The sequence below is a fragment of the Dunckerocampus dactyliophorus genome, chromosome 6 (genome assembly GCF_027744805.1).
Source record: "Dunckerocampus dactyliophorus isolate RoL2022-P2 chromosome 6, RoL_Ddac_1.1, whole genome shotgun sequence".
Taxonomy (NCBI): domain Eukaryota; kingdom Metazoa; phylum Chordata; class Actinopteri; order Syngnathiformes; family Syngnathidae; genus Dunckerocampus; species Dunckerocampus dactyliophorus.
Window position 1 is genome coordinate 23089882 of NC_072824.1, and position 27961 is coordinate 23117842.

Here is a 27961-nt window from a genome sequence, read left to right on the forward strand (position 1 = left end):
AAAGGTAACAGTATTTTATTACAAAAGAAAAGAAACAAGCATCTGCAGGTGTAATAGTGGTGTATTTTGCACCTTAAGTATGCAGAAGAAACACAGCAAGGGGAATTAACCATGTGTGGTGTCATCCTCCACAAAGTCTTTGGCCTGCTCCGCTGTGATCACATCGATGTGACTCACCTACAGAAAAGAACAACAAAACAACGTATAAGCCCATTACATGACATTATGTCCACTCTGATCAACTCTATCATTCACTTTCATAAAAACAACAACAAAAAAACATCTTACCTTGTTTCTGAATTTGACTCCATAGAATTTGTCAGCAGACTCCAATAGCTCAGGCCTGAAGGTTGTTGTAATGAACTGAGCGTGCCCAGCCAGCTCAACAATCATGTCTGAATTAGACAAGCAAACACAAACATTTTAAGAATTGAGTGTCTGACCCCATCAAGTCAACTCTGTGAGCTAGTTCGGATTTTTTGATATGAAGTTGTATGACATCCCCAGCAGCAGTGTAGTGTATTAACAGTGACTTTCCCTCCACTTCGTCCCGTGAGTTCTTGTCAGTTTTTGGTAATGAAGAAAGTAGTTCCGGCAAGTTGGTGGGGTCACAAAAGTAAAGAGTTTTGCTTCTCAAAACAATATGCATTCAAAAGAGTACGACAGTTGCGTCACAAAACCGACATGTAACAGTCAGACCTCAAAATTGCTCTGCGTTATTTTGTCTCCCTTCGTATCACTGCACGCTGCCGCCTGTTATCTGTTGGGCACCTTTCCATCACCTGTTTCACAGCGTTTACATGTGGGGATGATGACTGCTGTGATGCGAGAAAGCATCACAGCGTGTATTCTCTGGTTGGTGTACAATGTTCACATATTGTAATTGTAACAATATTCACATATTGTACACCAACCAGAGAATACGCGTAAACCGGGGCAAAATTGTGGCAGAAATTTTCTACGTTAACCAAAAAACTCGCTAACCGGGGTGGACGCCAACCAAGGTTCCACTGTATATGAAATTGTCATGCTATACCTGAGACAGCCTTTCTGTGCTGGGCGTCCAGGGCCTGGTCAATCTCATCAAACAGGTAGAAAGGGGCGGGGTCACACTTCTGGATGGCAAAGATCAGAGCCAGAGCCACCAGAGACTTCTGACCTCCAGACAGCTGCTGCATTTCTCTCATCTCTCCCTGTTTCCCTGTGAACGACACCTATACATGACAAGAAATAAGGGTGCATTAGATGGGAGAAGCAGACAGACAGGTGTGTTCATTTGGCTGAATGTGTTTTCATATGATAGATGATCTTTATACTACAGATAAATAACTTGGCAGAAGACCAGAAGTGGAAATCTGTGACAGAGAAGGCAGTGGGTAAATGGTAGTAAACAGTGTCGTAATTTGTGTCATATGAACGTTATTTGACCACTGAACACAGCAACCTTGAGCATATTGTGCAATGTAATGTTAAAAACAAATTGGGTTATTTATTTCAAAAACATCAGACTGTTGGAAAATGAGTTTCTTTTTGCAATTTGACAGAAAAGATTATCTTGATCAGATGGACTGTGGGAGGTCCAAGCAAGCATGTATTTATAAGTACATTTTCCTAAAAATATGTCAAACAATTCTCACTGCCTTAATTTCCTCATGGAAGCGACATGGTGTGGGGAAAAATGCCCACCAGTGCCACCACTGTTCAACCTAAATTTCAGCGCATGCCGTAATTATGTTTTGCATCACATTTGCTTAGCTGACACATTATAAACATCTAAAATTAGGGCAACAGGTCAATGGAAAGTCAGCCACATTTTTAGAAAGGAGCTTTGTGGTGTCTGTGTTAAATAACGAGCAACACATCCAACAGAGGGTGTTTTGTATTACATGAATAGATTTATTCTCCTGATGGACACTTGCGTAACACTAGTGAAATGTGGGTTACTGTCAATACTGGAATGTAATGGAAAGCACACTCCTTCACGCCAGTTATTAAGAGAGAAGTTTAAGTCAATCAAAAAAAAACATGGCTGTAAGACTCTTACCCTGATCCCGACACCAGTGAACTGGTCCACTGAGGGAACGCTGCTCTGCGATCCGGAGCCCCTCTCACTGTCTGCACCACTCTCACCTTCATCCTGGGACTGGCTGCCTTCAGCGTCTCCCTTCTTCATCACCAGTGTAGCTTTGCCTCCCGGCACTAGCTTCTGGAACACCTCACTGAAGTTCTTTGACACCTGCAGGTGAGAAACAAGACAACGATCAGGTGAAACAAATGCTGTAAGACTGTAACAAATAGTTGAAAGGTTTTAGGAGAACAGTACCTGTTTGAAGGTGAGCTGGATGGCTTCGTACTTGCGTAGCTCCAAGACATTCATGAGCTCCATGATGGATTTGTAGCCTCGGTCCAGCTCATCTTGACGCTTGATCAGTTTCTCCTTTTGCTCAGAGAAGTTAACAAACTGATCGAGGGCCTTCTTGTTGACATGACTGTACTTCTTCAGCTCTGTGTTGCACTGCTCCAGTTTACGAAACAACTGGCCAGGGGAAAAAAATAATTGCATACAACTTAGTAAGTGCAAATGTCTCATGGAGACGGTCATGTGTTCATGGCTTGTCCCAAGCTATGTTGCTACAATTTATTGCACTCTGCATGTAAGATACTAGCTAACACAGGGATGTCCAAACTACGGCCTGTGGTCCAAATGCAATCGCCATCCATTGAAACTGGCCCGTAACCAAGTCTAAAAATATAATGGACTATGGCCCACGCATAACATATACTTAACTGTTTTGTACTTCTTAGTTTAAACACTAGGTTGTGCTAAAAGGAACGCAATCACAGAATTTAAATTGGTAACCAGAAATGGCAGAATGCATGGATATGCTTCCTTGAGGCTGAATCACTGGACAACATTACACCCCTGGTGTAATGTTGGTAGGCATAAAAAACACAAAAATGTCAAAATAGAGCCAAACACACATGTGTAAAAAGAAAAGGTTTTCCCCTGTTAACACAAAGCTTTGTCTGTAATACTGTATGTTTTGTTGAACCTTTTTACAAAATATTTTAAAATACATATACAAATATAAAAGTGCCCCCTGCAACCTTTGACTTTTCAGTATTCGGCCCTCGTTGGAAAAAGTTTGGATACCCCTGATCAAACACCATTCTCCTACCAGCAAAAACAGATAATATCTTGTCAGTCAGTATAGAACTGTTAAAGACAAGATCAAGATGCTTGTGTGGCCACGTTGAAGGTATTTGAATAGGAATAACATGTATTAAGTGTCAATAGATTTCTACCACAAACACTTTGTGTGCTTGATTTGGAGAATTAGCAGATCCCAGAGTTAAGCTACTACCAGTGGTAACAGTTGCTGTTTGAGTCAACATTTATGAGCTTTTAGTGAGGCTAATTCAGTTTGTTGAAGTGAATTAAAAGTGCATGGTCTTCTAAAAATGAGGTTACGGTATCTGCTGAATTAGTAAGCAGCTTCCTCTAAAAAAAAAATTGAGAAACTCTCCAAACCCTTGACCTATGAATTCATCAGTCTTGCGAAAGGCAGAAGAAACATGAGCTTTGCTCATGGGCTCTCGGATCCTCTTCTGCAATCAATGGCAGCATCTTGCCTCCTGAGCACTTTCCCACATACAGATAATTATTAAGCGTTTTATTAAGTGTGAAGCTATTTTGAGCATTGTCCCAAAAGGGGGAGAGCACACACACACACGCACAAAGTACATGCTTAGACATTAATGAAGTTGCAGCCAAGTGCACTCAATCACATTGTGAGCTCCCAGAGGCAGCAGCAAGCTGAGCACTGAGTAGTGTCTGAGTCACTGCTGAGTGGGTGATGGCCTCAGGCCTCGTTCCCAAGGGGAGCTACAGCTTTCTTTGTCAACATCGGAATTCAACACTTATTTTTTACTTGTTCAGTCATTCAAGCGGCAATCTAGTTGGACAAAGTCTATTTTGAAAGGCTTATTTGGTGCTTTACCAAGCTGCTGTCAAAAAAGAAAGAGAAAGTAAACAAAACGAAAGCAAAGCTTGGCGCTGGACTATGTAATGTTATATATACACACACTCATCTCATCCACAGCTACCATAAAGATGATTGGAAAAATAACAGTGAGGCTCTCCAGGCTTTTGACGTTAGCCAGTCAATACGTCCCCATCCTGGTTACTTCAGTGATTTTGCAAGAGATGTTTCAATTGCTGGACTGACAGCCTCTAGGCTGATTTCATGTGACCACATGCTCATATTTCTCCTTAATAAATAAGTAGCTGGTTGCTTTATTTTGTTCCAGTTGCTTTGTGCTTTTTGATATTTTCTTTGGTATTTCTTTTTAAAAGTAATATGCATTTAAAACAAAAACCTAATGAAGAAACACATGACTTCAATGTACTCTTCTAAAAGATACTGACTCAGTGAAGAAAAGATGCGTGTGTGTGTTAGGCACCTGTTTGAGTGTGAGAGTCTGGTACTTCTCAAAAGCCTCCTGAGGCAGCGAGCCCAACTCTCGGATCTTCTTCATGCACTCTTCCTTCTTTTTGAGAAGCATGCCCTGCCGATTGGTCATCTTCTCTAGCTCCTTGGTGTCATGGTTGATTGCATCGTTTTGCTCTTTCTCTATGTTCTTCCAGCGCTCCATGCTCTTAATGTGGTCCTTGATCTCCCCCTCTGTCTTGTCAACCAGAGAGTCTAGATCTGGAGGATGACATATGGGTAATTGATGAGTCACCAGATTTGATTCAGTTGGCTCTCTTGAGTTCTGAATGTTATGACTGTAAACAGCAAAACACACCTTAAAATTGGTACATGCTCGAAGGATAAAATATACATAACATCTGATGAAGACATTTTGGTTGGTATTTAAATCAACTTGACAGCATACAACCGGTCAACTGCACATTGAATTATACATGGCATAACATTGTAATCTAAAACAAAGTAACTGAACTCATTCACTTTAATTGTACTGATTCATCTATGTGATTATCTACATATCAACTTAGCGACTTTCATGTACTTCCGAGTCTGACCATACCTTCCGATCGGGCTAGTGTATCCTTGACTCTTTTGTTGATGCCATCCAGCTCAGACGTTGTGGCTGTGAGCACCGTGCCTCCCTCAGTCTCTCGCAACTCATTTAGCTCCTGTATCACAAATCAAAACACATCAAAAATAGTCTAATTCACACTCACCCATTTTGAATTACATAAACAGTCAGAGCTTTGTCCAGACCACACATTAACATTTATTTGCAAGCAAGTGAATATACATACACAGGTTTACACCTGGCATTTAAATGTGGCTCTAGTGCCCACTTGAGCCTAGGATCTCAATTTGCCACTCTGTGTGCAAATAAACACATATATTAATTCACAGTTTTTCAACCAGAGGAATAGGGGAATAATTTATTTTTGTGAATTATGTCAATTAAGGAATTGCATGGCTATGTATCTGAGAGTAAAAACTTTCCAACTGAGTAAGCATGGTCATATCTCTCGTTCTCGCCCTGTTCTACAATGAGTGAGTCATTTTTAAAATGCCAAAAAAGGCAATGAAAAGATGGTGTAAAGTGATGATGGATTGCACAAATTAGGTAAGTCAATAATATTAACAAACACACAGGCAAAATAAAGACATTTTTCACAAAACATTGAAGGACACGCACCTGCTCCACTTGATCTAGACGCTTCCGCAAATTTTCATTAAGATATGTCTCCACCCTGGTCATGATGCCCTCCAACTTAATTCTCTCGTTGAGCAACTGTCTGTTGTCCTGTGGGTGAGTGAAACAATGTTACTTATGCTATTTGTCTTACTTGGACAACGAAGATAATAGCATATCCAGTGTGTGCATGGACCTTAATTTGAATTCATGGCAAATGCCGTAACTTTCATTTATATTTTCATTTGAATTCTAAAATTAAAATGAAGTGTTATAAGCAAGTCAGTACAAGTGCAAAAACTGCAGAAGCTGACATGAAAGGATCCATGTTGTGTGGGCGAAGTCGTTGTGTAACACAAGTGGGGCTGACTGAATTTATTCAGGTGAGAGCGGAAAGAAACTGGAAAAAAAAAAAGATCACAGGAACCTCCCACACACAGCTGCCTCCTGCTCCCCTCACCTTACCCAGGTCATTTAAATGCACTTGCACCAGCACGAGAAAGAGGTGGACGATGAAGAAACAAGATAAATGATCAAATGAAGGCAAAAGCTGTTACTCAGAGGGGAATACAAGCCTTAATATATATTAGCCAGGGATAATACCAAGGGCAACATGGTAGAGTAGTCAGGGCTCCAGAGTAACTATTTTTACTAGAACAGGGAGTCCAAACGCCACATACTGAAAAATTAAAGGACGCAAGGGCCACTTTGGTATTTTGTAAAGCCAAGAAAAAACTGTGCTTTGTGATATAGGTAAAAAAGCGTATGAGTATGAACTTTTCCCTATTGTTGCCGTTTTTGTACCTTTTCAAAATATTTCAACTTTCTTCTTCAACAATCTTCGTGAATTTTTCTTCAACCAAATTTGGTTCTCCAACAAAATTTACAAAGCTCATGACCATAGGTGAGGGTGGGAACAAACATTGACCGGTAAACTGAGAGCTTTGCCTTCCGGCTCAACGTTCTCTTCACCACAACGATCCGGTACAGCGACCGCATTACTGCAGACGCTGCATCAATCCGCCTGCCAATCTTACGCTCCAGCCCTCCCTCACTTGTGAACAAGACCCTAGAAGCCTATGAAATCAGTTTTATTTTTTTCCAAATTCATTTTCTTCTGTTTACATTTTTTAAAAATTTTTTCTTTTACAGTTCTTTTACCAGCAGTGTGGATTTTTGGGACAGTAAAAAATGTCCCTAGATGGTTAAGCCGAGCTGGGTGCAAGAACAAACGCATATGAGCGGGCATCTTAAACACACGGTTACATTAAAGTGGTAAAACACAACGGGGTGTAAACTCCCTCATTCAACCTGAATCGTGCACACATACACACCCGCACTAGTACTCTCTGCGAAACAAGGCTAACCAAGCTAGCTTCCATTCATGCTACATAAGAAAGTTTTTTTTGACAACTTTCACAGTGTTTCAGGTTGCTGTTTCAACGTGATGAGATTCCGACACGATTGAGCGGTCCACCGGACACCTGAGTTTTTGCCTCGGCCACTGCCGAAGCTGCTTCCCGCTTCGCCTGCCGGTACATGTCAGCTACTTCAGGAGTCCCATGCTCGCTATCCATGCTCGATAAGACCGCTTCCTCATCTTGACGGCAGCCCTAACCTCCAGTGTTTATGTTCGGGTTCAGGTTTAGCCGCAACGATGGGCACCAACCACCATACAGCCACCGCTTCCATGAGCTGCTTCAGCGATGGATGCACAGAATACAGCCCATTCGGAGTCAAAGTCCTCGCCCTCCCCCGACATGCAGGCGAAGCTCTGCCGGAGGTGCGAGTTGAAGACCTGACGGACCAGAGACTCAGCCAGACACTCCCAGCACACCCTCGTTTCAAGTTTGGGTCTCCCAGGTTTGTCCGGTATCCTCCCATCCTCGTCATCTAAACCAACTCATCACCAGGTGGTGATCAGCTCCTTCTATCGTTGTGAAGAACAATTCACCAAGCGTAGATTGTTCACCCACTAATAGGGAATGTTAGCTGGGCTTAGACCGTTGTGAGACAGGTTAGTTTTGCCCTACTGATGATGTGTTCTTGCTTTCTGTGTCACTAAATAAATTAATGCGATGTTGTTGCACACCTACCACATTTATTTGTTTATCTGAGTGTCTTAGCCTTTTTCTTTGGAGGTCGAAAAAGTCGCAAATGACATCTGTTTGTCGTGATTGCCGTTATCCCCGCTTTTAAAAAACCCACAATTGAATATTAGTCGACTATAGACAAAATCTAACCATTCAGATTCAACTATGAAAATCCTTCATCAAAGACAACTATAAAAATAACCTAATTTGGGGCATTCCCTTTGTAGGTATGAACAGTATTTACCCATCAGATTTTTTATTCCATGTTCCTTGCAACTTCTTTTTCTCCATCAATTTGCTCTTGATTGATGTCAATGAAAAACACAACTGCGTGTGGTTATTTCTCATTTCATTTTACAATCATGGATTCTACAAAATTTAAAATGTGCCAGCTAAAAACTCTTGTGATATTTACATGCAATGCCTCAAAATGATTTTGAATCACATCACCAGCATCTATCATTCTATGAAGTACATGCACCTATTAGAGCTACTAGTTATACAAACTTCAAGGGAATGGTGCTGAAATTCTGGCTGTGAAGCATATTTAACTGGAATGCACAACCTGTGTGTCACCTCACCTGCTGAAGCTGACGGATCTCATCATTGAGGTCATCTACACGCCTCTGGTCCTCCAGGCTGAGCTGAGACAGCAGATCTGTTCCCAGCTCATCCTTCAGTGACTCCCTGGTGGATTCCATGGCATGAAGGCTGGCCTCCAGACTTTGAAGACTCCGTTGCTGCAGAGGAAACAGAAGGGAAAAAACACATCAGGAAATGGTACAAAGAGAGGTGATGATGCTCTAACATATTGATGCTAATTGTGCAGTTGAATGAAAAATAGTGATGCTATATTGACAACATCTTTACTTAGTTACCTTTGGCATGAAAGTTTTCTCTGATTGTTGCCTCTTCTCTTTCAACATTTTCATCTCTGAAAGAATACTATCCCGGGAAGCCTTGAACTTCCTCTGTTGGGTCTCAATCTGCTGCATCTGGTTCATCAGTTGGTCGATCTCATTGTTAATACGTGGAAGCAGATGTTAAGGAAACTGCCACAATGGAGAAGTAAAATAAAAAAAAAAAGACTTTAGACTTACAGCAGTAGTATTATTACTTAACCAATGACAGTGACAGCTGACTTCGGCGAGAGGCGGTGTACACCATAGACTGGTCGCCAGCCAATCGCAAGGCAGACAGTGAAACTGTGTGACACTAAATAATTTATAACAAATCTGAAAACAACAAGAACTTAAAGAAAAATAAAGAAAAATAAGAAAACAAGGGGTTTAGACAAAAAAGAAATACTGTCATCTTTAGGATAATTGAACAGACAGCACTATTGATTGACCATGACTGCTACACTCCACTGGGCCTTGGCGATTTCAATGAACTCTATTAAACACAGGCAAATTAATGAGCTGGTGGATTAATTGATTTAATGATGAGTACGGTTGTCCACATCACACAGAGTTCAAGATTCTACTGAAAACATGATATTGAAATAAATGTTAAACATGTGATTAGCACACTGTGTGATATTGGGTGTCACGAGACATCCAACTCACAAGACGAAACCGTGCATGAGATTGGGTCTAAGAGACGAGATTTTAACATTTTAATAGAATTCCAATGAAAAAATATGACTGTACAAACAAGCTTTTATTTAGCTGAGTCACAAAACAATGCAGGTGCGTTTTGAAATGTTTATTGTCCCACAAATTGACGCCCAAAGATATTAACATTTTTTGAAACCAAGTAAATCACTATTATGTTAATATTCGATAATGATAATGATAATGATAATAATAATAATAATAATAATAATGTCGGGGGGTGATGACATCGTCACTTGAGTATTTATAATCGCTGGACACTTAAATATTTAATAACTCAAAAAGTACAGCACAAACGGTGATTTTAATTGCACAAAACAGCACAAACGAAGAGGGGAAAAAATGTACTATTTTGGTTTAATTTTGAGTATGTCCAGGGGCTATTATGTACAGTAATAGCCCAAAACTTAAATCTTTAATAACTCAAAAAGTATGACAACACAAAACAGTCATTTTAATTTAAACGCAGCACAAACGAATTACACTACAGTATTTTACACTATTTAGTTGAGTATTGTAGTTCTGTGCTTTACCACCGCCCATTGTCTTCTGCATCCTGACTGCCTGTAGACCATTGTCAATCAATCGCCTTTGTGTCGTCTCTTGTTGTGGTAATGGCTAGCAAACTAGCTAACCATGTGAGCTGATGGCTAACCGCCAATAATGTAAACAATAGAAGAAACAGGAGAAGCTGACCACGTGTGACTCTGAACACTGTATGGTTGCAAGTTTTTTCCCCGACAAAACCCACAATGTCGACAAAACATTCTGCACCCAAAAGGCAGAGGAAGCCAGCCATCACACAAAAAGTTGGACTTCTGAATTTGAGAGGTTGCGGGTTCTAAACAATCTCAAAACAAGTTTCTTTAGTAGGTCTGCTGTGTTGTGCCCTCAGCAAAAGGAAAATAGATAACAAAATAAAAATGAAGGGTGCGGTGAATCAGTGTAACCTCATGATGCTCATCAACGAGGCAGAGGTGCAGTCTGGACAACAATAGTCTTTTAAATAATTGATGTCAACTGTGACTCATCCCTGCAGCAGAGATAGATGAGGTCATGTCACCTGCTGATTGGTCCTTTGCCTACTTGCACATATACACAAGATGACCAAGAGGGGTGAAGACACACACAAATGTTGCCCGATTTGTCACAGATGTGTCAACAAAAATATCAGACCTAAGCAAAAGTGACCATGTCTTCAAAAATACTGAGTAGGCAACGCAAATTCTCTCTCCAGTTTAGGCGTATGCGCAGCCCGGCTTTGACACCAATGAGTCATTGTGGCGTTGTCCAATGTGACCTAGTGTTTCTTCATCCTTCTTTACCTGCTTCAACCCTCTGGCCGCATCTGAGGATGCTAGCTATGTAATTTAAAGGGTAAACCATTCTTGAAACATAAAGGCCATATAGTGTACAAGAGCAAGTGCAGCAGCTAACTGACAGACAGACTCCTTTATAGGAAAATTCATGTTTCAGACTGCACTCACAAGGACACATTGAAAGACATGTCCCTACGGAACATTTTCAAAGCTCAAAAAGTCAAAAAAGTATATGAGCAAAACTACCTGTCTAAAAAATAAGGATGCGCTACATCATTTGACAAAAAGGATATGTTCAATGTTCCTGCGCAGATTCTCATTGAGCTTGGCCTCCAGCTCACCCAGCTCTTCCTCAGCCTTCCTCATGTCCTTCTGCAACTCCAGTCGAGACTTCCTGGTATCGTAATAGCCGCCTGTCAGAGCGCCACGATGACTCACCTGATCACCTACAATGTCAAATGTCAAGCTTTTGATATCAACTTTAGACAGTCCATATGGAATTCAGAAAAGGCAAACAGCTGTATTGGTTCTAGAAAGGTACTATATTTTAATAATATTTTGAATAAAGCAATGATATTTTTTGGAAGTGTAACACGCCATTATCAGCATATTGAATATTGATAAATGTTTTTCTATTGAACTACGATTAACATTAAATCAGGGGCCTTTTTTTAAATGACATCTTCTCGTTCACTTCTGGTCCAGAATTGTTTTCATGTTTCCTATGACCAGGACACCATCACTCTCCCAGTGGGGAGCTGTTGTTAACCTTACCTTCTAGAGTGATACAGTCCATGGTGAAGGCTCGGGCCAGTTGTGTTGAAACTTCCATGCTACGGCAAATCAGTGTCTTCCCAAACACGTGCTTGAAGGCCTTGTCAAAGTTGGTGCTGTAACGCAGCTTGCTGATCATTGGAATAGCATCCTGATGCAATGGTAATACAAAGTTGTATGAACACAGGGCAAGTCAAAGAGGATTTTAAGGTAGGATACTGTAAGATAGATGTTTTGTGATGACAAGAAACAAAAGTACATGCTAGGCGTTCAAATGTGGTAATTATTGGGGGTTTCCCGGTACAACTTTTTCACTTTCGATCCGATACCAATAGCGCAGGCTTGAATATCATCCAATACCAATTCGATATCAGCACAAATCATACACACATTTATAACTTATTTTGTAGTGTGGAATGTTATAAAAAGCTGGATCAAAGGATATTACTCTAACAGAGATCAATAATCAGCAACAGTAGGTATTTGAAAAACTGACACATTTACTTCTGGGGTATAGTTTTATCCACAATGTAGTGGCGGCTAGGCATAATATAGCAAGGTTCGAGCTGCTCAATTAAGTGTTTAAACTCGATATTACACACCACTGAAAGGGGCTGGTCATCTTTTCTCTTTTCTGTTATAGTTAATGATATATTATAGTTAATGATATAGTGTTATAATGTTATAGTTAACTCCATTAGCGCATAATGAACTACAAAAATACACTGTATGCCAACTAAGCTCTTACGTTAGTCTCTGGGTATGCGGTGTCCCTGACGTCCAGCTTGCTTAGCGGTAGGAATGTGACTTCTCCAGGCAGATTCATCTTGTTAAACTCCATCAATATTTTGGTGCTGACTTCATCAGTCTCCACAATGTGGTAGAAAAGTCTGACCATGAAAAACATGTTTTAAAAAATGAAACGACTCCAGTATTACAAGTGCATAGAATATTGAGCATGATTTTCACAACTGTATACAGTAGTATAATGCAATTCCTATTTGTGGAATTGGGCATATTCCAATTCAGTCAGTGAATGAAGGCTTCATAACACAAGGACTTTGACAGGTACACAAATTCTTGAAGGAAAACTGCACTTTTTTTATTTTGCTCATCATCCACAATTCGTATGTGCGGCAAGAACACACGTCTTTCCCTTTTCTATGTGTTGTAGACAGCAGTCTCGTGCTAGCAGTTTTTCACCAACTATGTATGTAATGGAGAGTCACCTATTTCGCCTATCTAGCCTTCTAAAGAAACCTCCAAAAACGGCCAACAATGCTCCATTTACATGCTGTGACCTGCATATTAACCATGCTATAGCGATAGTTACTGTAGGAGCTAACACTGAGGAACTAACTTTCTGGTGTAGTGACACGGCTAGATCGACTGTGTATACAACACTATCAAGCACTATGTGCTCCATGTATCAGAAACTATATCAATGTTACTTACTCGATGGCGTTGATGCAGGTCCTTGTAACAACAGGAATTGTTATTGTTGTTTATGTTTCACACGGACGTCTTAAAACTGACAGACCGGAGTTGAAAGTTGATTGCTACCGATATGTATATCTGTACACCATGATAAATAAAACCCAGTGGGCAAGAGTAGTGCTCAATCGTCCAGATCATAGAGTCAGGAGACATAACAAATTGAAACAGTCCTGACTCTCTTGGCCCCCGTTTGCACCAACGTTTCACCCTCTGTTCGTGCCCGCTCAGCTTCTAAAATCTGTAGTTCATCTCCAATTTTCAGTCTCAAAAATATAAGGTTCTGGATCCATCGTCGACTCTCACATAGGCTGCCATGATTAGTGATAGCAAACACAGAACGAGCTTTCGGAAAGTAGTGTTTGTTGCTACGGGCTCTGTGAAATCAGTATGCCCAGGAATTAAGTTACAGTAATGCTGAAAATGGCCAAAAAATGTGCCTGTTCCTACATGGTCACAGCATGTATATGTAAAATGACAAAATGCTGTTAGAGTTTCTTTAGAGGGCTTTATAGGCGGAATAGGTGACCACCATTTAATGCAATGTGCATTATTAGTTGCTATGTGCTGGGGGTTCTTCCGATATTTAGAATGCACAGAAAAGGGAAAGACGTGTGTTCATGTCGCACATAAGGATTGTGGATGATGGGAACATTTTTTTAAAAGTGCAGTTTTCCTTTAATGGTTAAGACAAGTGGAATGTTTTGAAGAAAGAAAGCAAAGATGGCCAAAGAAAGTAAAGAAGGAAACAAGCAGTCCCCACCTGGTACCAGCAGTCACTTCCACGCAGGTATAAAAGGCCGGCTCACACTCAAAGTTATTCATGACAATGCCGTGGTAACCATTGATCACATGCTGGTTGATGCCCTTGCGACGGAAATGTTCAAGGACTTTGTTGATGCTGTCGATGCCATTCAGGATGGCCTAGAGGGAAGACAAAGACATTGCTAAATATATTATTTTTAAAATCTGATTAAAAGGAAGGGTCTATCTAAAACTGAGGCAAGATGGGTCAATATTAGGACCATCATGAAGCCACAAATAGCAGCTTTTATTTTTCATTTCTTCTCTGCAGGATAGTTACAGTAACGTACAGGGAAGCAAGACAAATGTGAAGTCAATAATGAGGCGGATGAATGATTAACTATTGTGACAAACTGAAAGGCATTTTACATGTGATTTAATTTATTGCAACTTGCTAATTTCTATCTCCGCACCACAGAGAGTCAGTGCATTTCAAAAGGTTTAATAGATGCGTGGCCAGAAAGGAGCGCCACAGGCACAACCTTACAGAGCTGTTATGCAAGTCATGGACAGACCTTGCCAGTGGCTGCTCGAAGGAGCTGTTGTTTCTTCTCCAGATCCTCACGCTTGGCTGCCAGGGCCTGCTGCTCTGCATTCTCCTCACGCCACAGGTAGCTGGGCAGAAACACACCATCGCACACTGTTACACTTATGACACAAGAGACACCCAAACACACCTAAAGCAAAGACACTCTGAGGCCAATCAGGAGTCAATACATATCAAGAAAACAAGAGTATAAATATATTTTGAATGCACTAAATAAAGAAGCATGTTAATTTAAGGTCCCAAGTGTAGTCATTAGAAAGACGTCGTCATAAAATGAAAGGAAAAAGGAGCAACAATGGAACAATTGTCTCTTTTAAATAAAAAAAATAAACAACTGTACATCCATCATTGGTATAAATGGCTATGGTATTTTCATAGAGGTGTTTCTTCTCATGCAGTGATTGTGGCCCCTTTCTAGCCTGTGTACAAACAATTTCAGAGTTTAAGTTTCTTCATTTTTTTTATTTTTAAACAATTGCACCATCGGGTATTGAAAAGCCAGTCAACCAGTGGATCTTACTTTCTTTCACTCTGGAGCTCATCCTTCCTGTTCTTCACTTCGTAGTACTTTTTGTCCAGCTCTTCAACTCGGGTCTTGACCTCATTTAAATCTTGGTCAAGTTTCTAGAGAGACAAATGTGACGTGTGACAAAGAATGTGATTATTTAAAAGGCTGATATATTCATTTTTCATCATATATTAATGTTATTTCAAAACATACCATACAGTTTAGCAAACAATATTTTTTTTTCTTATAAAACATATCACCCGATGGATAATTAATAATTCCATATTTTCATTACATATTCAAAAAACATTGGGAAGAAGTAATATCCTTACATAATCCCACTCCTCTCCAAATCTTATGTATTTTACTATGCATGATTTGTAGCTGGGGTTTTTTTGGACCGTAAAGTAAGTTCATGGCAAGAGCTCTGCTGTCGCTACTTGAATTTCAAACTATTTTTGCGCTTTCCTGACCAGACTCCGGCATCACAAGATCAGAACAGCTTGCTGACACCCTTGACTTGAACTCGTATCGGCAAGAGGTACAGATTCATTGAAATAAAACGAATTGCAAGCGTCGACAGCCGCAAGCAAGCTAGTAAATGGCTAACTGCTAAAAGTTCAACGTGGTTGCAAACAATGCCACGCAAAAAGCTAAATCATACTAGCCCTGGAAATCCGGGTCTAGAATCAGAAATAGGGCCATACATGCCATTACATGAGAAGGATTCAATATTATATGGCGCCTTGAAGAGCCTAATTACAGAGCGACTGCGGGAAACTGTAGCACAAATAAGTTAAGGTCTAATAAGCCTGCAAACACAGACTGGAAATGTACAATCACAGAACAGCAGCTTCATGAGGGGCTTCAGTGAGATCCACAATGAGGTCAAGAACCTCGGGAAATCAGAGCACTGCACAATGATATTAAGGCCCTACAGATGACGCTGTCTTGCACGCCGCTCTTAAGAGAAAGAAGCAAAGAAAAAAAATAACAGAGCATATTAACAACACAATTGATTAGACAAATCAAAATGCATGAATTAACGATGTGGATCCCAAGGATTCCGAATTATACCCAGGTCAAATGCCAGGGCAGTGGAGAACAGAGGAGAACCAGATGAAATGAATGATGCTTCAACGAAGCAAGAAATTGCCAATTTCCTACAATCAAATGGATGACAACACCGCCACCCGTCATCATCATCGTTAAGTCCACCAACAGAAAATTACAAAACGCACTGCTGAAAGTAGGGCCCTATGATTTCCATGTTAACGGAATTGCAGACGGAATCGCGGAATTGGCCAATAAAAACGGAATTAAGAATACTGTTAAATGCGGAATCTCATGGAAAGTGGCAATGTGAATGAAATTATGTCATTGTCAGGAGAAGGAACATTTGTGCGGGGAAGAATTTCCCCGGCAGACCGCTGAATTGTGGCTGAATCTCATCGCAAACACTAACCCACCACCTTCCGAACTAAAACTAAAAGTGAAACCTTGGAAACTCCTCTCTTACTGTGCGTGAATGGAAGCTAGCTGGGTTAGTTTGGGTTACCGCAGAATGCTAGTGCGGCTGTGTGTGCGCGACTCAGGCTGGATGAGTGTTTACATCAGGGGTCTCAAACTCAATTTCACTGGGGGCCACTGGAAGTAGAGTCTGGGTCAGGCTGGGCAGCATCAAGTATTGGGAGAAGGGCTGGGAATCTCAGGGTTTACACCATGTTGTGTTTTACCACGGACCACAGTCAGGAGATAGGGAAGACCTGGGTTCTCCGAAAAATTCCAAAAACATGCATGTTTGACATTGTGCAGGTTCTGCGAGAGGCTTAACCGTCAACCAACATTATCAACACACACAACACACTTTTGGCCTTCAGAATAAGAGTGCTGTTTGCCACATCTTGTCTAATTGCATAAACAAAATAAGGGTGTCAAAAAAAAAATCTTCATTAATAACGGGCTTGGAATTGCACAAGCATGAGCATTACAGTTTGTTCAAGATTTTGGAGCAATGTGTGCAGAGGCTGACATCCAATTTGAAAAGCTAGCCAAGCTACATCCCTTTCCTGAATTACTGGGCAAAATTGTCCAATGATGCACTGCATCACTAAATGTAAGGATTTTTGCATTTAATGAATGGACATTTTATTTACCAACCCAAAAACCACTCTATGCTGGTGAAATAAGTGTAAAAGGTAAAAAACGGACTTCTAAAAGGATTGAATAAGCTCTGCTTCTTCCTACACTTTTTCAAACGTGGACTTGTGTTGAATTAAATGTAGACCAATATAACATGTATGCACGTTCAAAATGAATTAAACCAAACCAAAGCAAACCACAAAGGTCACCTTTACAACATGCTGTAGCTACAAAAAGTACCATCCGATATACTTACATTATACTGTTCCAAGTTCTTCTCTTTGTTGGTCTCTGTGTCCTCCAGATCTTTGTTGATGGTTGCGATCTGCCTCTTTTTATCATTGATGGCCTGGTCCAGTGACTTCAGCTCCTTCTTTATCCATTTGTCCCGCTCCTCTTTGGAGGTGAACTGACTGCCACGGCCCTGCTTGGCATACAAGTCTGTCCGCTCTTGTGTAGCCTGAGCCAGTCTAGAAGAAGATGATGCCAGAGACAGAGCATTATTTCACCAAACAGGAACCACTAAGTTGTTGTTTCAATTATATTCATCTTACTAATTAGATATAAATGTATTATGTTGATAACTTGTAGTATTTTGCAATAATTAAAGGATTCCCATGTTCTCTGTGAAATTTTGTCACACAGTTCACATCCAGTTGGAAGTCTACTGGGAAAAAGCTGTGCTTTGACTTGCCATGTATATACACTGTATATATATGCCACTGTCAAAATACTATTACATTAGACAACTAACTCATGAAATTAGGCCTGCTCCCAGGCTGCTTGGTGAACTAAAAACTAAAGCAGTGAGTCATCCCTACCTGGAGATACCACGCTCTTCTTTTTCTTTCACCATATTGAATTTGGGCTCTGTCTCCTGCAATTCCTTTTGCTTCTCCTCAATTTTCTCCAGCAACTTCTGACGCTCTTTCAAAAGGCGTTTCTAGAGGAGTGCATAATTTTAAGACATGAGTTAAAATTACAAATTGGAAAAAAAAAGAAAAAGAAAAAGAGTAACCATGCTATCATCTCACAATCATATCTGGCTCATTTTTGAGCGGCCTACAGGGGACCAAACAGAATAAATCAGTGTGAGTTCACTGCACACAATCAAATCAAATTAAACCACCCACAACTTAAAAGCAAGACTGAAATAATAGGTTGAATTTCCTTTTCCATTGTACCTTCTTATAGCTTCAGACTGCTATCAAATACTGAAAATAGTATCTTTGTTGACTATATTTGCTATTAGGGCTGTGAAAAGATCTCATGTCACAAGAGCTCGCGAGATGAAAATGTGACGAGATTTCTCGTTCAGAAAAAATGTCTTGTGGGCACTGGGCCTGGGACAAAAATTAATTAATTAAACAATAAATGAAGATGATGATGATGAAAATGAACTGGATAATTTTGCCGGCCTCAATATATAGCCACGTGCATGGGTGTCTGTTTTCCTTATCTCTTGCTCCCAAACAGGCAGGAAAAGGGTTCACTCTGTGCATTGGTCTCAGCACCTTGGCGTGTTTGTTCCATACAACAACGGCACAAACTAAATGATCCCTTCTGTCAGTCATACAGTCTCTTTGTCTCGGTGGGTGGCGGCAGGGCCGCTTGCATACACACAGAGTGCAGAAGAGTGTAACGTAGTAGAAATTCAATTAGTAGATTGCAATATGTTGTCATGTATTTTTTTATATTTTTTCATTGTACTTTTCTTAAAAGTAAAGTTAAAATCTCGTCTCGTCCTTGTAGACCAGAGTCTTCAATTAAAATTGAGAAAGGTCTGTTTATGCAATTTTTTTCAAGAGCGACAGTCCGAACCTTATTTTGCCTTAAATTGAGTCAAACAGACTAGCTCATAAGAAATATCAAACGTATGAAACCATGCACATCACCCTACAAGCAGTACTTCTCAAATAGTGGGGCAGGCCCACTGGTGGGGTGGGGGCACGGTGAACAGTCAGGAGGGCGTGAGGCAGGGAGGATTTCAATATTAGTGCAGACCATGTATGAATTTGTCGTACTCAGCATGCAATTTGACCACGCTTACATGCGTCTCTGCTCTCCATTTTGTTGCATTTAGCAGGTTTCAGTCTGTATAGTACAGATCAATAAATAGATATTAGTTTCTCAATCGTATTTCAAATTGGGCGTGTGCGAAAATATTTCTGTCCCCCACTGGGGGCATGACAGAAAATAACTGAGAAGCACTGACATACAACATACTTATTTTGGTACCTAAATTCCATTTAAAAAGGAAACAGAACCAAATTTCACATATAAATAATACAAAGTTTGACTGTACAAACAATGAATGAACACAAGGGGCTTATTTTTAAGTTTAATAAAACTGCACCGGTTTCTCTGGAAAAAAAAAATTATAATAATGTAATAAGTGTCTCTTACATGAGACACAGCAGTTTGGCTCTGGATTCTGGAAGAATGTACATATATTGGTCCGTCTTTTCACTTTTAAATGTTCGGTTTTCCTTGATCAACTGGTGTTACTTTTGAGCAAGACATGGTTCTATACGCAGATTAAGCAGATTAAGAAAATGGATGGATGGATGGTTGTCATTCGCTCGGCAGGTAAACAAATGATTTCATTGGCCCATTTTGAGTTTGCTGTCACGTTAACCGTAATAACTGCGATCGGTCCGCGAGCATGATTATATGTTATTATATTTCCCATTCACTTTAATTGGTCACGGGCCAATAAAGGGCCATCAAATGGGTCTGGATCCGGACCGAGGTCTGCCATTGGTGATGGCTGTCGTAGACCAAGTTTTGTTCATTGTCTCATCTCCTGAACTGAGCGTCTTGTGACACCCCTATTTGCTATAGTGTGCATGTGAGCTAAAACCAACAGTGATAAACTTGTTGGTAAACCAAAAAAAAATTATCGTTAGAAGCTATGGATAGTGCCACCGCTTTTAATTTTTCTCCAGTAACATTTGGCATATAGCAAGCCAACCAGCATCCAGCATTCTGCCTGGCACCCATCATGATGTTCACAAAGACTGAGCCAATAAAGCTGTTGTGTGTGGTTATCTTCATACTAACACGTGCACACAAATACACAGTTAATATGAGGCCATACGGACAGTGAGTCACACCAGCTATGCACACATAAACCCATGCCAGTAAAGGTGCACCGACTATTGGTTATGCAGGCTGCTGCTTCGCGCTGTGAAATCACAAACTTCATACAGTAACACAAAAAGGCTAGCCTTCCTGCAATAAAACTGTCTAATCTCATTATCTGAGATGGCTCCTTGGCCTACTTAACAAAGACAAATGTCTAAATGGTATTGTAGCCAAGTTACATAAAAAGTGAACAATTGTGCACGTGATGGGGCTGTGAGTAGGGGGTATACATGCAGCCATGCAAGGGAAGCGAGAGTGTTGTTGGTAAGCACAGTGACGCAGAAGGGAGGCTTCCATACCCTCTGTTCGCTGTTGCCTGCCAGCTCATCCTGCAGGTCCTTGGCCTTCAGCTCCAGTTTGGTCCTCTGTTTAATCTGCTCCTGGCGCTCGGCCGACAGTTGCTCCCTCTCCTCCTTCATGGCTGAGATCTTGGATTTCAATTCTCGCACAACACGCTCAGTCTCCTATGTAAGGACAAGGAAGGAAAAGTCTATTGCATTAATTCAGATAAGTGGAACTCAAGTAATTTCCCCAGGATTCAATTAATTTCTATTTATTTGTTGAAAAAACTGCCATGGGTGCTCAACATCTTCCATCTTTACCTCTATGTGTTTCACAGAAGATTATTACATCATCATTTCTTAACTACATAGCAGTACTGTCTTCCAGTATAATAATAAATAAAACAATATAAATAACTTTGTAGAACATTTTACAAGGCGAGCACACTCAACCCTTTGTTGTCAGAGCTTCACCAGCTGATTGTAGGACTGCCAGCTTTAGCAGCATTAGCTGATTCTGCCATGATTCCAACAAACAAAGCAAAAATTTGGTGTAATTTTTTGTTACATTTTGGGTACAATACCACATTTCAGTACTCTTCTGCAGCTCAGAGTGGAACTACACACACTGACACAGTCCACTGATTGGTTAAGGCTGAACTGTCTCTTCCTCACAAAGAAAAATAGGAATAGAATGACAAGAAAGGAAGAAAGTCTATTTTACTTTCTGTTTCATTTTTATTCCTATAGTTTACTGGCTTTTGAGTAGTTTGGATTTTACCTCTACTTTGTCTCTGGCATCTTGCTGAGCATCACGCAACTGTCTGGATTTGTCTCCACACGTCTCTCTCTTGGACGACAGCTGAGGAAAAAATGAAAAATAAATAAACAATGGCACAATTAATGTAGTTGGGAAATGTAGGTGGTATTTTAACGACGGAAACAATTACCTCGTCCAGTTTGGCACGGGTTTCATTTAGCTCCTGGTTGTAGATCGTGTACTCAAGGGCTCTTCTCATCTTGTCCCACTTCTGGTATTGAGCAAGCTCTTCTTTCTCATCTTCCAGAGTATGTAGACGCTCCTCAATGTACTTCAACAGCTCATTGATCTTTTCCCTCTTCCCCTCTGCCATAAAAATCTTTATTATTCATCTTTGCTCGGAAAAGTGTAGACAAGCAGGTTAATTGATTAAGTGGTAAGATTGTCTAAGAAACAATATGTAACACATTTGATTAGGTGTCAAAACAACTTAGTGTAATAGAACATCAAACACTACAAATTTGTCATATTTTAAACATGCATGTGTTTTTATTACTGTGGAGAATGCCTTATCTTATCCTATCATAATTTTTTGAATTTAGTGGACATTAGCAAACAGTTTGGACATTAGTGGCACAGTCGGCACACTGGCATTTATTTGGTGTGCTGCTGCTCAGGCTTGTTTTTACAAATCGGGATTGAAAGTGAATATACATACAAAAATCTGACACAAAAAATTGCAGTGTTGGCATCATATGATGAAAGCAATCAACAATTGGCAGTCTTTTTCAACACAATGTGTGATCAGTGTGCGAATGGTCATAATTGCCGTAAATGCCATGGAAGTAAGATGATTTAATCAAAATGGTGTATGTTATGCTGCCTGATGAACTCAGGAACCCAAAATGTTCAAAAATGTGTAGAAAAATAGAGGCGCTATGCTGCCATCACGTGATACAGGTTGTTACATCATGGTTTACAACGCACCTGTTTCCTTCATGAGTGAAATACTCTCCTCTTTGCGTTCATCGTACACTCGCGTTCCTGCTACTTCTCTCAGCAGTTTCAGACGCTGGGAGTCAGGCGCTGTGGCCATTTGATTGATCTGTGTCAAACATTGCTATCGTAAATATTTGTCTAGCACAACATATTTCATACTGTAATTATTTATTTTATTAAATCTTATTATCTGATTTTGTTGTACCCATTTGATTTCTACATAGTAAAAACATGTATTATGCATTCAAACGTGTGAGTTTGATCACCTTGCCCTGCTTGACAATGTAGTAGGGGTTACAGCGGGAGAAGCCAGCACTTTCCAGAAGGTTCATCACGTCATTCTTACTGCATCAATCACAGACACCATCGAAAATGTGATTACATGAATTCACTAACTCGTTATTTCCTGTGATTACAAGGACATGGACAACTGCTCTGCAGTAGCACTTACGTCACCATCTTCTTGTCTAAAAAATACTGGTCCTTCTTTGCACCGATGACACGACGAAGGGAGACTTCCTCTTTGTCAATCTGGAGGGGTTCGACACAATCACAATTGGCTGCTTATGTCACCTTACACTCCATCCGCATGATCACATGTTTACATCAAAGTGATTTTCCAATCTGGGGCACATGAATTACATGGGAAATGATAATAGAACAACATGTAGTCAAGTTGACAATTTAGATGGATGCTCAAATTTATTTTGAAGGTTCCAATTTACATAAACATCTGTGGGCTGCATGATTGTGCAAAAAATGTGAAAAAAAAGGTGTCACGATTTTCTTGCTTAAAACTGAGATTGTTATTCTCTGGAAGGAAGGTACGCACATACACATGCTTGTTATGGGCTATATGCTTATGTTTTAAAGCGGTGATTCTCAACTGGTGTTGAACTGGAGTCATGGGGTCTTAATGTAATAATGTAATGACTCCATGTCCCATGTTTATCAGCAACTTGCTTAAGCTTGAGCGGGAGGGGAAGGACATCGAGTGCGGACTGAACATGCTGTCCTTCCAACACACAGCTACATATCTGCTGCAGAAGAGCACTCACTGCTGTAGCTCGCGTTGTGTTGCGTCAGGGAATTCCGTCCACAACCGACCATCAACCGATACTGATAATGGCAGCAGCTCTTCCCTCAAACTAACGTCAGGTCACATCACGTATAATGAATATACACAATCTGCTCCTTTTACTGTGGTGCCACTTGGTGTAGTTTACAAACAACACAGTTTGTGCACAACAAGACAAAGGCAAACATTCTGTAGACAAAATAGCTATTAAAAACACAATAACCAATACTGAACTCAAAAACAACAATATAGTTTGAAAAGCTGCACATTTCTATGTGGCACAAACAGCTGTATAAAATCAAAATTAAGTGGAGAGTTTGAAACTCTGGACTAATACAATCCGTGAAATTATGGGTTGCTTATCAGTGCTGCAGAAGGGTGCACTGTGAGGCGACTTTAGTATGTTAGTGAGGTCTGTTGAGTCTAAAGCCAAGCTTGTATGTACGACAAAGGTGGCTCTCTTTTAACGCAGCTAGAACACAATGATATTTTACGCTTGGCTCATACCGAGGTCCCAACCGGGTTATTTTCAGACTTTAAGCTTGAAATTGGCTATAAAAACACCACTGTGTAACTCATTCGAATGGCATCACCATTTATTGAGAACTCAGTGGACCTGAGAGCAAGAATAAATCGGGCATTCTGTGAGCGATTTTCAGCCGAGATAAGACGCTACACTTACTTTTTGAGCCGAGCATCAGGAATAAAATGCAATATGAAATATTAATTAGGCCAATGTTAGCAGAAGTACGTCGCAGCAGTCCTTGCATAACTACTCAGGAACACGGAGGAAAACGGGAACGTGGTTGGTATTTTTTTTTTTTGGCGGGTTGAAAAAAAAGTTGCGTCCACACTGTGCTGGATTTGTGTACTCGCTGAATACACATCGCTGACTGAAAACTATGTATTACACAAGGCACACCTACGTGTGGTGCTGTGAAAAGACACGCGAATGGAACCACGTGACACTCCAAACCACAGAAGTAGAAAGAAAGAATGTGCACAAGTCCGTCGCCTTCCGCTTACGAGAAGTGGAATTACTTCTGCGAGTCATTATGGGGTATAAAACAACAAAGTATCAGGAGTGCGCCGACTGAGGTGAGTCATGTCGGTCGAAATATTTAGATATCATGTTGGCTTGTCGTCAAGCTCACTTCTGGTCACGTGATGGCGACAAGGTAGTGGTGGGTCGGTGAACGGGTCATCGTTCTCATATTGCTTTGTCTCTACACACCAATGCCAAGCCAGCACTTTCAGATTTTCCCACTTTGGAAGTAAAAAAAAAAATACCGCTTCACGTCACCCAGAACACTGTTCTCATGTGGACGATAAAATATTTTGCCGTATTGACCTGAAAACGTTTCCGTGTGGATAGCCCTTGAGGCATCAATCAACCGGAACAAAATAGTTCCTTATTCTAACAAAAAAACTTGTCACAAAAGGAAAAACTCGTCACAAAAAACAAGTCAACACTGCCAACTACTGGTCACCATGCTGTACAGCATGTGACACAACATAAGACATCATTCAAAGATGAAAAACGCCAGTTGTTGCTCCAGTGGGTTTATTTTTTTTTAATGGATGGGGGTTAATACTAAAACATTTCACAATGTTGATGTTTCAAAAATCAAAACACTAAGGGTATAGTATAATAATCAGTGTTAACTTATGCATTTACACAGTAAGCAATTTTCGGCCAGCAGTCCTCCCTCGCTCTATTGGCAGCAAGAGTGTTGCTTTTGGCAGTGATAAAGTTTTTGAACTCTTCATAACGCTCAGCCGGCATCGCTCCATTTTTGCGCTGAAGTAGAATAATCTGACGTGAAAGGCCCCCACGCATTGACAACAAAGCTGACAAACGGCAATGACAAAGAAGTTGATAACCACCGTCGCAGCACCGTTTTAACTCTGTTTGGGGATTTAGGTTTTGTTGAGGGGGTAGGTTGAGCCACTTTCGCAGTACAATGTTCCCTCGTTTATCGCAGTGGATAGGTTCCCAAAATAGCCAACAATAAAGTGAAATCCGTGAAGTAGCCAACATTATTTTTAACAATTATTATATGTTTTAAGGCTGTAAAACCCCTCACCATACACCTGATACACTTGTCTCAGACAGGCATTAACATTTTCTCACATTTCTCCCTCTTTTTCTTTATGCACTCTCGAAGTTCATATTTCGTTTGAATTTTAACTATCAACCTACTAGGTTGGACAACAAATTATTAAGTGAGTCACACGTATTTCACTCATCTGATCGTGCCTCGTCCTGGCACTGTTTGGCTGTAACGTTTTTGTATCCTTGTTAAAGCATATTGGCCCTGTCGTCGTATTTTACTCCTCCTCGTCCTCCACGAACCGAAGATTCATTTACAGTATCCCATAAAACGTGTTTAACTCTCACATGAGTATACAACACCCTTTACTGGTATCAGTAGTAAATACAATAACAGACACATACAACAGAGCACCAATAGATCGCTCTAATACACCACAAGGACGCAGAACACAATGCACGTTCATACGCTGTTAAAAAAACATGAAAACAAAAGAAAATTGCACTTAAAAAAATCTGCAAAACAGCTTGTCCGCAAAAGGTGAACCGCGATGTAGTGAGGGAACTCTGTACAGGCCTCAGGTCCTTTTGTACTTATATAGGTGTGATATTAGAAGTAATAAAAGAGCTGCTCTCCCCTCGCATAAATAACACTTTACGAATCAAAATTGCATATTTACAACCCAAAGGTGAAACTTGGAAATAATTCCAGACCGCGGACTGAACTAGCAATGTTGTTGCTCCATGGAAGTTTGATAAGATCTCACTCGCGCCAATATCAGTATCGGTAAAAAAAAAAACAATACGGATATGCTTCGATATCCCATTTTTAGCCCAATATCAGCCAATAATATTGGTAAGCCGATATTATGGGACATCCCTATCCCCTACATTAAATATTTTTATAAGTTTGAAGGCATTAACTTTGCAAATGTTATCTTAGATAAATAGTTTGTGAAACCTAAGTCAAACAGATTGTACTACATTTCTAACTTGACTTAGATATATACATATATGTGTGTGTGTGTAATTGGTTGGATGCACAAGTAGGCAAAAAAGCAGTTAACTATGTGAACAGTTCAAAACTTGTGGCAGTCTTACCGGTAGCCGGTTGTCAGAGTTGTCAAATATAATTTCCACAAATGCAGAAATGACACGAGGTCCAGTTCCCTCCTACAAAAGACAGCAGGGGGGGAAATAATGTATGTACTCGCACAAAAATTAAAAATGTAACCAGCTTGCTGGCTTATTCTACCTCGGCAGGTACTTACATGGAGCAGGGCCAAGCGCTGTTCAGGTCTAAGGTGGCTGAACTCATCACTGAGAACAAACTGAATGGCTGCGGAGGACAAGGAGGGGAAAAAGTATGAAGTGTTGTCTCTAAATGAGGAAACCAACTTATGCTGCTGTTTGGAAACAATTCACGGGGCTCACTTACCATAGAAAAAGTTGCTTTTTCCTGATCCATTTCGCCCAACTGTGACAGAAAAAAAACATATGAAGGTGACATTAAAAAAAAAACAATACATGTGAATTTCATTAAATTAGAATGCAATGAGTTCAATTTAGACTATGAGGCCAATTAAAGGCTCAGGGTTGCAGTTTGCAATCACTGCAGATTGCAGTGTTTGCAGTTCATTTGCTGATTAGAGCACAAACCAGTAGTTTACAATATTCTTTTTTATTATTATTCATATTTTATGAGATTCGGACGGATCTACGTGGTGGCCACCAGTGGTCACCAGTGGTCACCAGTGGTCACTCTCCGGCCATCTAGTCATTTCAGTTATCAGTTATCAAGTTATTGCCACCCTAGTAATGGTCTCACCTTGGTCACCCCAATGAAAAAATTCTGACTCCGCCACTGAGCCTGACTAGCACAGTATAATGAACGAAGAGATGTAATATGGTGAGGAGATCCAATACCCACCGATGACATTGTGCTTAGAGCTGAATGGGTCTACCACAGTCTGGTCCCTGTAACTTCGGAACCCCTGGATGATAACCTGCACAAGGAACCGATCGTCAAAACACATTTCTCAAAGAAGGCTACAAACATCTTCTGTGTAAGACATTCATCGCGATCGTTTTGTACTTACAAGCAATAAATACGACAAAATAAAAAGATACCAAATAGACAGTATGCTATATGCAGGTTGAAGCCAAGTAAGCCTCAGCTAGCGTTAGCCTGGTAGCGTTAGCATAGCCTCTTTGAAAATGGGCGAGTATTTCAATACAAGCGTTTCTTTGCAGTGCTAGTTAACACTGACATGTTTGCTTTCCGTTACGTGTTTGTACTTTGTTGTTTAAATAATACCAAGTTCAGCACTAAACCTGTGTATTGTGGGCAACGCTCATTCAGCCGGATGACATTAAGCTAGTTCATTCGGCCCGGTGATGGGGAAGCTTACCTGTTTGATGTACATCGTCGTATAATTCGGACGTCTCCTTGGCAAATTTTGGAGGCAACCTTTCGCCTCCACTAAATTGGAAATGCCAGGTATGTGAAAGCTCACAGTAGTTAAAATATTACAGCTTGTGCATTCAAAAGAAACGAAGCACTGTTTAGAAAAACACAGAAAATGGCGGCGGGGGCGGAACGTAATGGGTCATACCATTGTGTAAAAACAGGGCAATAAAGGTAGAAATTAAAATGACAACAGAGAG

General features: G+C 40.4%; 1 protein-coding gene across 1 annotated transcript; it reads right to left on the bottom strand.

The window, feature by feature from the left end:
• smc3 (structural maintenance of chromosomes 3) lies at positions 1–27887 on the bottom strand. The gene is made up of 29 exons (XM_054779502.1): positions 27706–27887; positions 27225–27300; positions 26733–26771; positions 26566–26633; positions 26396–26467; positions 22615–22694; positions 22430–22508; positions 22152–22269; positions 21355–21530; positions 21186–21266; positions 20423–20587; positions 17798–17919; positions 17233–17446; positions 14847–14950; positions 14295–14394; positions 13739–13899; positions 12230–12371; positions 11482–11632; positions 11001–11153; positions 8651–8802; positions 8354–8512; positions 5683–5790; positions 5053–5161; positions 4465–4712; positions 2324–2536; positions 2045–2236; positions 1037–1214; positions 289–395; positions 1–177 (listed from the first exon to the last, which is right to left on the bottom strand). The coding sequence occupies exons 1-29, from the start codon at positions 27718–27720 to the stop codon at positions 106–108; spliced, it is 3654 nt and encodes a 1217-aa protein (XP_054635477.1). The 5' UTR covers positions 27721–27887; the 3' UTR covers positions 1–105.
• Positions 27888–27961: the final 74 nt, after the last annotated feature.

Excerpts from the sequence above, each read along its gene's own strand:
- smc3 (XM_054779502.1), bottom strand. Across the intron at positions 26,468-26,565 it reads AGCGCTTGGCCCTGCTCCAT|GAGGGAACTGGACCTCGTGT; the intron begins GTAAGTACCTGC and ends TGTCTTTTGTAG. Across the intron at positions 21,267-21,354 it reads CCCGTGCCAAACTGGACGAG|CTGTCGTCCAAGAGAGAGAC; the intron begins GTAATTGTTTCC and ends TTTTTTCCTCAG.